The 12951-nt window shown below is 37.4% G+C and overlaps 1 protein-coding gene across 2 annotated transcripts; it reads right to left on the bottom strand.

Annotated features, from left to right (window-relative positions):
• Nucleotides 1-9393: 9393 nt before the first annotated feature.
• On the bottom strand, nucleotides 9394-12368 carry LOC135086750 (zinc finger protein 26-like). Of its 2 annotated transcripts, none has more exons than XM_063981533.1 (5): nucleotides 12282-12368; nucleotides 12099-12195; nucleotides 11528-11686; nucleotides 10716-10945; nucleotides 9394-10529 (listed from the first exon to the last, which is right to left on the bottom strand). In XM_063981533.1, exons 2-5 carry the CDS (start codon nucleotides 12192-12194, stop codon nucleotides 9692-9694), a joined length of 1323 nt encoding a protein of 440 aa, XP_063837603.1. In that variant the 5' UTR covers nucleotide 12195; nucleotides 12282-12368; the 3' UTR covers nucleotides 9394-9691. The 2 variants fall into 2 exon arrangements, with proteins under 2 accessions (XP_063837603.1, XP_063837604.1); XM_063981534.1 differs by having other exon boundaries at nucleotides 12275-12347.
• Between the last annotated feature and the right edge of the window lie 583 nt (nucleotides 12369-12951).

Raw genomic sequence — 12951 nt, 5'->3', positions numbered from 1 at the left:
TCGCTATCGCTAGACCATGTTGATGTGTGTGTGGATTCCTCGAAGCGCAACTATGTACTTACTAAGACAAATAAAAGTACCAGCGCAACATCTTCTACGAGGAGGTATCCATAACAGGGTAATTAATATTTTATGTAGATAAAAAGTAATTAATAAATAGCGCATGCTCTTGCTATCCCTAGACCATGTTGATGTGTGTATTCCTCGAAGCGCATCTATGTACTTACTAAAACATATAAAAGTACCAGCGCAACATCTTCTACGAGGAGGTATCCATAACAGGGTAATTAATATTTTATGTAGATAAAAAGTAATTAATACATAGCGCATGCTCTTGCTATCCCTAGACCATGTTGATGTGTGTATTCCTCGAAGCGCATCTATGTACTTACTAAAACATATAAAAGTACCAGAGCAACATCTTCCACGAGGAGGTATCCATAAGAGGGTAATTAATATTTTATGTAGATAAAAAGTAATTAAAGCTATCTCCATTTATTACTGTACTTGACCCACTACTACTTACTATCTCTTTTGATACGTACTGACCTGACACAAGTAAAATTAATCAGTTTGTGTTTTAAATACCTTTAGGTAGGTATACAATGGAGTGTTCCATAAGCCTAGCCGCAGACTACCGAATTTGAGTTGACCGATAGTTGGGCCCAATTCTAATTTGTATGAAGAATCGGCCGATACCAAATCGGTGTATGTACGCACTAAAATTGGACCTAACCGACGATCTGTGCTAGCTGAACTCACAAACACAGCTCAATCTCACACAGCACAAGGCATCATTTAAATAATGGCTAAAAAATACAATTACAAATAACATAAAAGGGCATCTTGGCACTTACCAGAAGATAATCTGCTCATGTAGGATAGATGGCCGTAGTTATGAATGAATTTCACAGTTTCACTGTTGGAACTTTCTGATTTTTAAGTAGCTGAGCACAAATACGAGTAACACGATCTACAATAACTCAATTTTTGTTAAGATTGAAGTCAGGATCACTCAATCCACCCACATGCACTTGCACATTGAATTTGCAGTATAGATAACCCACGCTGAACTGTCCCACCAAACTCAATGACAGGGGGGCGCTACCATCGTTCAACTATATGGTTTCCAACATGGCAAAAATCTGAACCAGCGATCCGGTATTGACGGTGGCGCCCCACTGTCAATGTCATCGACAGGACAGTCCAGTATTTTGGAACTATATTTTTTTGACTGCCCTTTTGCTGTCACAAGCAACATTTGACTTCGTGTCAAACTTGTCATTTATGACTTATGTTCTTTAGTCTGACTGGTGACAACTGGTGATTTACATAGAGGTTGACTTGATATGTAATATCAGTCAGTCAAAAAATTCAAAGAGCAAAGAAGCAGCTCCACATTTTAGACTAGCTGTGCCCGCGTCGTCGCACGCGTGAAAATAGTTTGAATAATATTTCCCGTTTTTGTAACATTTTTTTTACAGCTCCGCCCCTATTGGTTTTGGGGTGATGATAAGTACCCTAACTTAAAACCTTCCTCGATAAATGGGCTATCCAACACAAAAATATTTTTTCAAATCGGATCGGAGTTCCTGAGATTAGCGCGTTCAAACAAACAAACTCATCAGCTTTATAATATGTATTAGTTTATATAGATAGTATAGAAAATCATAGGTACACAATCACATACGCACTCGTCTGTCATCTTATCCTCTAAAAACATACTTACATCCTTACCTACATTTTTCTATAGTTTTTTAACAATTAGTTTCTTTAACGGTTGCTAGTACGCCCCCTATTTCTATTTACGCCGGGTCTGCTTACGATCAACACTCGCTTTCCTTCGAACGCCTTCGTATGAATTACTCTGAAATAGTCGTTTCGAATGGTTTACTTCGGTTGTACGCGCTGTGATATATAAATCTGTATCATTATCAAAGATAAAATACGAAATAAAATACTGGCTTGAAGAATACGTTTTCTTAAATTACTGGCTTAATAGAATTATTCTCACTTTATTGCTACTGTTGGTAGCTGAAACAGCTCATTATTCCGATTTGTCATTCAGTCATTTAGCTAGCTTTTAAGGTGATTATTAACCCTTCAAATACCAGCGGTCTCACGCGATCACATAGGTTCCACGAGTTAAATAGATATTAAATAAATCCTTCAGACTTTTGAAACCACTGTTGGTGTACGTATGTAATAATTACCTATTTGTTAATTTCTGTGTAGACGTTTGTTTCAGCGCCTTGCGCCTAAAGCTGAAATTATAATATACTACTTGCACAATAACTTATTTCACATAATTTTAAACCCATGAGTCTCGTCGGTAGTCCAGTAACATTTTTTTTAAAAGACGCGCATTTTATACCTTATTAATTTAATATAAACAAGCTTTAGATATCTTCTTAAAACAAACCACCTACGCAGTTCTGTGAAGCTGAAAAACGCCTTACACATCAAACTGTCCCGACGAATGTGAAACGTGCCTAAATTTAAAAATACCTCTGATTTTCGCCTTACCACTTTTAGAATAGGGTTCAAATTGTGTAAGAATAATGCAATCATACAGAGCATCCATTAACTGCTGTACGGTGTAAGGTAAACAAGAGTCGGGTCGGCGACTTGAAAGAGCCGGTAAATGTTGTTAACAGCATTTCACGCACGATATCGGCGGCTCTGAGACAATGTCAAGGTGTCACATTCTTGCAATTAGAGTCAGCGAATAATTATGATAACAATATTGTGTACCTAGGTACTTTGCGCGTCGGTGCGTCACTGTAGTCAATTTAATGTACCTAATTGTAATAAACGTAGAGGATGTTTAGTCTTGGTCTATTTAATGATGAACCTATGATAATTAACTATGTAACTAATAAGGCCCAGTGTTTTGCTTCATAGTTAAAATAACTAATTGTTAAATTTTGCTACTAATGGTTAAATATTAACAAAATGTAAATTAATAGTTAAAAAATATAGTAAAAGTCAAGCTAACCATTGTTCGAAAATTCTGATATTTAACCACTTGTCATTTGACATCTGTCAAATTTGACTATTGGTTATTTTAACTACAAATGGTCTGCGCCTAAGCTCGGCGATTTTTCGTCGGCCGATAGTTTAGTCGGGCAGTTGGTCAAATCCCACCACCACCCATGGCCATACCAACCTCGCGGTTATTGTGGCCGAGTCTTGAGAGATGCGCGCGGAATTGCGGCTGCCTAGGGCAGATTGCACTCCACCGCGCGCAACGCTTGACTCTCTACAAGTTCTTTATTCTTCGTCCATTTGTCCCTCTTTGCCACTCTCCCCCTTCTGGGGCATGGACTCCACCTAAACGTTGACACCATCCGGTGCTGGGCCGCTAGGCGCCTGGCCGTTCCGCCTCCTGTGCCACGCGTGCGCGAATCCTCGCAGCCGCGCGAAGTTCAGCTCCGAGCTAACAAGATCCGGGTACCATGCAGGACCGTAACCCTCCGAAAGCGCTATCCCACTCAGCATCTCTCTTATTATAGTAAATAAATTAAGTGACATTTTACCTAGTGAACCTAGCCCAGGGCAGTTGGTCAGTATGGGCATGTATGGCGATTCTTCAATTTAAAATCGGGCACAACTATCGGCCAACTAAAAATCGGTGGTCTGCGCCTAGTCGTCACTTTTAATGATTGTGACTTTACTACACCCTTACAGAATTAATATTCCTATGAATGCATGTATGTCTGTATGTGCTGAAAATTATAATGCAAATGAATAAATAAATAATTAATAGAATTAAATAAACTTACATGGGGCAAGTAAGTATTTTAAATCTCCATGTTAAAAGCAAATAATTTCAATGACGGCTGGACTGAGAACTAATAGTTTCATTTGAAATTTCCTAAAAAAAGGAATTCTGAAAACTTATTTATTAGCCAAATCACTTGACTGTAATAGGACCCATATTAAATCATTTTTTGAACAGAAATGGACAGTATTTGTCAACAAAGCCATCGATATTAAGTATTTATAGTCCGTTCCCTAACTACCTACGGTTTTCACATGGGGATGCCATGGCCCATGGCCCATGGGCGAAGCTTTTTTACACTATTTATGGCTACCACCCTTTCAACCAGCATAGGTACCGTTTAACCCTGCCAGGCGGATGTAAACAATATTTAAATCATGGTCAGGGCTGGTTCTCCTAAGATGTTTAGTATAAAAATGACAAGTTAATATTTTACGATTTGTTTTTAATCTAAGATATTGAAGAAAACCACCGTAGGACGAATATAATTGAATTAAATGTAATTTTTCAAACGATTTTAATTAGAATTACCTACTTACTTAGTTATAATTTCATACTTCGGCACCAGACACTGAAAAATATTTTTTATTAAAAATTAGTGTACATAGAGTGGATCCTCCGCCAGTCAACGTTTGGGTCATACTATTTTTATAATCTTCAACTAAGTATGTAAGGTAAGTATGGGTACCTTAACTACTTACTTTTTGTCACTGGACTTGCTACTAACGGTTTTTGGAAATTTAAATGCGAAGACTTTAAATGTTTGTCCCAAAAAATGCTCATGTCGGCAGCCCTGAAACACCCGACCGGCCATATGTGCGCCCGGTCGAGGTTAAAAAACTTACAATCTGACGAAAAAATATTCCAAAGTTTCACGTCTGGCAAAGATAACGCAGCAATGAGCAAACAGAGACCTCGTGAGTAATCGATGTGCGAGGCACACGGTGTGAGAGAACCCGCTTCCCAGGCAAATACCTATTACGACTGAAGGTTCGACCAAACGCGCATAGATTTCTACTGATCGCCATCGCGCACGCGGACTGCACGCGTTGATTTGGTTGAACCTTTATGAAACGAAAACTTTACAAAACATACGGGGACTATAGGTCTAGCGCTTAACTCAGTCAGTGCCTGAGGTCACGGTAATACCACAGAATAATAATAAGTACTACGTACAGAAGTTTTACCTCGCGAAGGTATTTAAAAAAATGTATGCTCAATGTCATTAACAATATGGTGTAATTTAGCTTGTCTCAAGAGTCAAGCAAGTTTGTCAGAAGTTTTGTTGACAAACGTCAGTGATCGGTACTGCGCCGAAGCTATAGGGCTGACTTCGGTAAAATGATGTGACGTGAGGTGCCAATCTGCAGAAAATGGCGGAGGAAATACATGATTTAGCATGAATTATCATGAATAATATTAACTACTTATTTACCTCTCAGTGTCTTCAGGCAACTTAAAAAAGTACATTCTGTGTTTTTATTATTATTTAGGCAGTTAAATACTGCACAGTATTTAGTACACCATTTTCTTTATTTTTTTCCATCATACACAAGAATACGCGTGCGTGAGTCAATGTTCGCTCGTATGTGAGGCCTTGTCGAATAGTACTCTTGTAGGGGGCAATCGTGCGTGTTTTGTTTTCGATGTAAACTCGCGGAGATGAACAGGCCTGTGTGCCTACCATGAGTTTACGTTAGGTGTCCTCGCTAGCGACTGCGTAAAAAAATGACATTTAAATGTATGACATATTGTGCAGCGCCCCTAGCGGCTACTTTCAAGAAATAAAATCTTCATAGAATTTTTTGACGTATTCGCTAGCGAGCTCACCTAACGTAAACTCATGGTAGGCACACTGGTAATACTATCTATACAGTATTCCAACTCGGCCATATTTTTGAAATAAATGTCAACAGCCCCGCGGTACGTCACGGTATGACAACATGCGATAGGGCTGCCCACCTACAGTACCTACCCATTCTAATTACGTCTGTCTACTTAGAATTTCTATCTAGTTTTGTGATTGTATTTTTTTTTATTTAGACAAACTAAATACTTTGTGAATGGAATAGGATAAAAATGAGTGTTGTTTTGTGTTAGTAGATTTAATTTAAAAAAATATACTAAAATAATTTTGAATCTACTAATCATAATGAGTACTTAATGACCTGTTAGGTACTTTAATTTCAGGCGGATGAAGTCGTGGGCAAAAGCTGGTTTAATACAATGTAATTTTTATTTCAAATCAAACTGACTGAAAATGACCATTTTTGACTGTTATAACTTGTTTTTGACAAATTTGACCGTAAATGACGGTAGTCAAATTCAATCACCTTAGTTATTTTCAACACTAGCTAGGCCATCGACGTCCGTTCGGCACATTCGCGACACCCCTAACCCTAACTTTTGGATTTCGACCGCGTCCCGAGATTTGAAATTCGAAGGAAAGCTCGCGTTTCGTCGGTTTATATGAAGTTATAATACTGTATGATATTATTACCGTGCTGAGGTATGGGAGGGGTGACATTGATATACCATTACTTTTAAAAAAACCAGCCTCCAAACAATGAAGCGTTCTTGACAGATTAAATTTCGCTATTTCTTCGAAACGTCTTCTGAAGTAGGATACGATGAATGGATGCGTAAAATCCCCAGTACCCATCTCAAACAGAACCATATAATATCTTTTTTATTTTTGGACTAACCTTTGTTACATAGTTCATTTAGATAAATTCCTAGAAAAAAGCGCATTATGTGAAGCGCATATTTTGCTAAATGCTCGTAATGCAAAATGCACATTAAGCGAAGTGCCCCTTGTGACAAATGCACCTTTTGCGAAGTTTTAATTTTGAACCGAGTGCACATTTTGCGAATGTGCATGCACATTACACGATGCACATTCTTTCTTGAACGACCCGACTGAATGATAGATATCTCTCCTACATTGTATAGATCTTATTGTAAACATAATCTGTATTTCTAGTTTCTAGGCTAAGTAGGTATACAGTGTGTCCGGGCATGTAGTGAACAAACTTTAAGGGCGTAATCTATGGACAATTTAATCGATGAAAATACTTCTTTGGGGCTTGACCCATTTCTCGCAAAATTACAAGGATTAAAGTTTTTGATTTTTAGTTTTCACTTCTTCCTTCAAAAACAATTGAAAGCGTGGGTAACTTAACACTAATAAGCAAATATTTTATATCATGCGATTGCCAATAAAGTTATCTATTAGTTGAAGTAGAAAACAGACACACAAGTTTGATACATTATAAAGGAGTAAGAAGAATGGATTTAATTAGAAAAAGACATGACTTTTTTTACTTTTTTTAAGTTAATTTCCAACACAATAAAAACAAGGTCGTTAAAGTATGTTATATTATATCCTATTATTGGTTCCGTTTGAAAAAGCTCGTGAAGCACTTTCAGGATCAGTAACCAGTTTTTCGATAGAAATAATCGAAAGAGATCACACGTATTAACGCTGTATAGCAGGGAGGCATCGGTGGCACGCCATGGACTACCGATTTGAAAATGATAGTTGATAGTACTAAATCATGAGTTATGATGATAGTAATCGCACCCCCCTGAAAAATAACCCTAGATACTGTAGATACGCCAATGAGCACAATCTAAGTACCTACCTATTAATTTAACTACGAACTTGATTACTTACTTATCTGTATACAATAAAACTTTAAAGCCAATAAAACTCTTAAGACCAATGAACTGCTAGTATTTTTTGTTTCTAAAAATAGCTTGAATTCTACGGATCTAGTTTTTTTCTTGTTGGTCATAACAAGACGATACCCTTAACGATAACAATAAGTAGGAACATAATTTTTGTCCTCGACTACGACTAAGGTCAGAACTAGGTGTATCAAGCTGAACACTGTGGGACCATAATCTATTGTAATAAGCGCGGATTTGCAATGAAAATGTAAATTCTGATGTGCTGTCAGCTGTACCAGGATGCAGCCATCATGACTCCCTTTTGTTTTCCCGGGCTGCCCGCACTATCAAAATATACAACGACCGAAATGTAACCACATGCGGCCACACGCTGCGCCGCCGTCTTGCAGTGTTTTGACAACACCAACAAAGACGTGTAGCTACCTATAGCTATAACCACAATCCACAATTTAACCACCTATGTGACCATAATACCACAAACGTGGCTAAATCTTGGCACCAATGTGACCATAATACCACGTAAACGTGTCCCAAATCATTTGATAGTCAATCATCATATCTGTTTACAAAACATTATACAAAAATCACTAATTTGGGAAGCTTATCTTTTATTATTACGAATTAAGATGGCACGTCTTAAAATTATAGAAACACTGATTAAGGAGAACTAAAAATACATTACTTAGAACAAATGAAATCGATTCTGGAGTTCAATAGGTACTTATCACTCAGATTTTCAGTTTTACATGCACAATGTTTGTTAACTTAGGAAATTTTAGAATAACAATAAACTTTTGTCGTTACTTACGTGTTACGTAACGTTATTATAAGCCTACCCAAGAATTATGAAAAATATCGGCTAGTAAATAAATTGCTCATAAATTGATTTGTAAATTATGTGACGCCACATCACGTCACCTTGCATCTTTCTTATCTTAATTTTTTTATCGTTGCTACAAATTTCATGATAGACGTACCTATGTCTTTCTCCCTCAAATCAAATCAGAACACCACTGTATTTCTGAGGGGTGAGAGAGATAAATAATGCTTAAGCTGAAATGTAACGCTCCTATATTATCCATTTTCTAAGACCTAGGTTACCTGTGTTGTGGACGACGGAAGTGCAGCGATCGATGCATATGAGAGAAGAGTGCAGCATGAACATGTAACAGTAACTCCTCTAATATTTTGGGCTCCTGGTACCCGGTTTGAAGCTGCATGCACTTTCATGCATTAACTGCAAGTGCAAGTGGCAGCAAGTGCATGCCGTATGCCGTATGTATTAGGTACCTACTTATTTTTTTAAAATTGGTTTTCAAGTCAAATTAACATTGGTTTCTTTAAATATTTTGTGTAAGTACATAATAATAGGTATTATATTAGTTGGCAACAGCTTTTAAAATCTTTTTGTATATTATGTAATATCTCGTTATTACATATTTACTTTCCTAATACCTACCTTTAGTAATATATTATAATTATCTAATATAGCGTGCGTTACAATGTAACATAAATTCGGGTTAAGATTTTGCGACGTTATAATGGTAGGTATAATTAATTGAATTTTATAAAGGTGTCATGAAAATCAGGTAGGTAAAATATCTAAAATTATGTAGAGCTGGTAGAATGCAATTAACATTTGCTATGCATTGCAATACCTATTCTAGTGCAAAACAATAGGTACTGCAGATTAATCTAAATTCACAAGTTCCCAAAAATTCGCGTTCCCCCAATCTTTTGAGGGTAGCTGCCAAAGCCACGATGACCCAAACTTCATGATGCACCAACATTCTAAGTAATCTATATTGGTAGCATACGCTGACAAACTTTCAGCTTTTATAAAATGACGTAGGTCTGGCGTTCACTAGCTCTCAGTCTACTTTTACATTAAATGAATCTAATAAATAAAACCAAAATTGAGCCTTAAAAATCTATATTTAAAACTTAAAACATAAGTACTAGCACTATGCACTTTAGTATTTCAAACTATCATGACGTAAAAAAATGATCAAAAAAATTTATTTATTTTATTTAGGTTGCGAATCTTTGTTCACTTTACAAAATTTCAACACACCATTGGAAACAAACATATTGGATATTTTTTTTAACTTCTTAGTATTTCAATCAAATCATACACCATAATTACAGTATACATCATGTATTTTAATTTGAACACTTCATTGTATGAGTACCTAAAGCAAGTAAGCATTTCCTCTATAGAGAAAGCACATTTTCTGGTAATATGATTTGAGGTTGATATACAAAAGGGTTATGATGCGACGGCATCTCCGCTAACTCGGCTGCATAGTACATCGTCTCCCCGTCTTGTACTGGTTGAAGGTTAGCCAAATTGAGGAACTCCATTCGGTTTGTGTGTTGGACGGCTTGAGCGTACCGTTCCATGACGAACGAACCAGCTTGGCCTACGTGCGAGCGCATATGGAAGTTCAAATGACTGCTCTGCTTAAATCTCCTGCCACACACGGAACACTCAAAAGGCTGGATGTTCGTGTGAGTCCGCATATGCTGCCTCAAATGCACAGACTGCGAGAAGCATTTGTTGCAAATAACGCATTTAAAGGGTTTTATTTTGGTATGTGTTCGTAGATGTTGGTCCAAGCCCGCCTTTTGGGTGAAAGCTTTTGGACAGAACGTGCAAGCGAAGGGTCTGATCCCGGTATGCATCCTCATGTGCTGTTGCAAGCCTCCTTGTTGGGTGAACCGCTTCGCGCAAATTGAGCATTGGTGCGGTTTCGTCTTGGCGTGAACGAGGCGATTGTGCTCATCGAATTCCGAGCTATCGAGAAACGTTTGTCCGCATACGCGACACGAAAAAGTGAATCGGCTAACTGCGATTTGTGCTGCTATAACGTTGTTTGAGTAAACATCCGTGTCCAAGCGTTTCTCGCAGACTTGACAACGAAGAGCCGCTTTTCTTCTCTTGGTGTGTTCTTCGCGGTAATGGAGCGAGTAGTCGCAGCAGTTGAAGAATATTTGACGGCATTGGAGATCTGGACGCAACGACGATGGAAATGTGCAAGTGAATGGGCCCCTAGATGAAAAAGGATATTAGTTTTGTATGCAATACAAATAATTGCTATTAAAAATCCCTTCAAAGCAAAAAGCAAATGGTTTAAGATTCTCCTTCCATGGATTAATAACACCAAAGAAAAAATACTTTTTCAATTAATACTGCAAGATAAAAAGCAAATATTATACTTGTCAAAAGGGTCCTGACCGTAAGTCAACTGGTGGCTTGCCGGGCTTGGCGTGCGTCCTCTTAGGAGCACTATCAGCGGACTTTTTAGTGCTATCGGAGTCCACGTCAGCCCCTTCCACCTTGACGATCAGGAAGGTGGTGTCTTCTTCGAACACCCTCGACGTGAGCCCACCGTGCACGGGAGTAGAGTTGGCTTCATCCTCGCTTTTTATTGGTATAAATTTAAAACCGCATAAATCGTTAAAATTCTGTAAAAAGAATTTGGTAGTTATATCACCTTTGGTAAAAAGTAAAAGAATTTAGCAATTAACAGACCTGAAACGACCACATTAAACAAATAAAAATAGTTACATTAAACAACGCAATCGGGTAAAAAGGACCCTTATTTTGCAAGATCAAAATTAAAATATTTTTGGTTCTAGTTTGGTTATAGTGTCAATTCGTGACTCCCAAAGTATGTTAGCCAATAAGTTCGCAACACGTTAATACTATTCGAATAAGGTTCTGTTGTCAATTTTTTAGCTACTGTGGGTGAAATAAACTATTATTTTACGCTGGCTGTACCGATCATGTCGTAGAGCTGATGGGCGCTGGGGCAGAAAAGTTCTCGAGTGGCGACCACGAGCAGGAAGACGTAGGTGTGGGCAGGCCTCCCACTAGGTGGACCGACGATCTGGTGAAGGTCGTTGTAAGTGCCTGGATGCGGGCAGCGCTGGACCGGTCTTTGTGGAAATCCTTGGGGGAGACCTTTGTCCAGCAGTGGACGTCTTTCGGCTGAAACCTACTTAATCACAAGAGAAACTATAGCAAGAACCAAAGTAAGTAGGTACCTGATCAATATACCGCCTGGTGGCCGGTTCCTCGACTTTAGTATCATTGCCATCATGCTGCATATTCATATGGTTGTGAAGTGCGACGGCATTGTAAAAGGTTTTCTTGCACACTCGGCACATAAACTGGGCGTTGAAATCCTCCTCCCAAAATATACACTGACAGATAATAGTTTCTCAAAGTAAGTAAGTAAATATAATTCTTGCCCATGTAGAACTTACACAATTTTATGGCATACATAATACAAAAAATTAAACACCCGTGGAACACTATTGTTTACCTAATGGTCATTTATGTAAACTATGCAATGTAAGCAGGTAAAACTGTTCAACGAGTGTTAAACTGTTTTGTAATAAGGCTCTATGCTATTAAAAAGTAAGTAGGTACCTATTCAGCATCAAACTAGGTGCTATTGTCTACATCTACGTTCAGAACAAAAAATCACAATACCTAAGATTTATTTAGTTAATCAAAACTCAAGGATTTGGGGTTTAGTTTAAAGTAACTTTCTAATCACTCAATTATAAGTTTATAAATCTACAATTAAAGGAATTACAATAGGCTTGTAACCTGTGCAGGATTCAACGTGTTTGCAGCAGGCAAAGGATTTGTCTGACAAACACTAATTTGTGATGAATTATTTGCATCCATTCTATCTGTAGCCATTCTGAAAGAAAATCATCACGTTTGTCGGTCTACATCATAATAACGCACCAAATAATTTATAAAATAGAAAATTAATTTACCACGCACTTTGTATTTCAAACATAACCAATATTCATATCGTAATAAATTTTAATTTCTTGCGTTTCTTTGTTTATTTTGAACAGTCCGCCATTGTGCTTTCTTTCTACTCTACGCGCGGAAAGAAAGAAAGTCGTAAAAGCAAGGGAATCAACAAGTATACAACTTTATCGTAACAATGACCATAAAGATAAATAAGTAAACAAAACATTTCTTTTTCCAAAACTTAGTAAGGTCACAATTTTTTTAAATAATGTATATTCACATTAAACAAAAATAATATAATGTAATTTTAACCATTGGACTTTTGTAAAATTGTCATTATTATAATCTTGTCGCTAGCATTCGCTAATTGAGTAATTTAGTAGAGACTCGAATAAATTAATCGATTAGGTTCTTGACTTTTAGTCGATACAGTCCATTCTATTTTATTTCGACAAGCGAGTAGCATCTCTATTCGTTCACTCGTTTACCGACTAAACGAGTCCGAACCGGGTGGTTTAGTCAAGTTCATATTTTATTATAAAAACTACTAATTATTTGTAAACTGTACTCAACTAAAAGCTTTCGTGAATAATTTAGCAGCTAAACGTGTCCGTGCGCGTCAATTTTTAACGTCTCCAATACATACGCGCTTCTTCTCCAGTTGCGCTCAGTTTTTCGTACCAACTGAGGTGCA

This window comes from Ostrinia nubilalis, chromosome Z (assembly GCF_963855985.1).
Source record: "Ostrinia nubilalis chromosome Z, ilOstNubi1.1, whole genome shotgun sequence".
Lineage (NCBI taxonomy): Eukaryota > Metazoa > Arthropoda > Insecta > Lepidoptera > Crambidae > Ostrinia > Ostrinia nubilalis.
The sequence above is the reverse complement of the archived record's forward strand: the minus strand, read 5'-3'. Positions and strand labels throughout refer to the sequence as shown.

Excerpts from the sequence above, each read along its gene's own strand:
- LOC135086750 (XM_063981533.1), bottom strand. The coding sequence starts at position 12,194 with ATGGCTACAGATAGAATGGATGCAAATAATTCATCACAAATTAGTGTT. Across the intron at positions 11,687-12,098 it reads ACACGTTGAATCCTGCACAG|TGTATATTTTGGGAGGAGGA; the intron begins GTTACAAGCCTA and ends ATTATCTGTCAG. Across the intron at positions 10,530-10,715 it reads AAGCCACCAGTTGACTTACG|GGGCCCATTCACTTGCACAT; the intron begins GTCAGGACCCTT and ends TTTTTCATCTAG.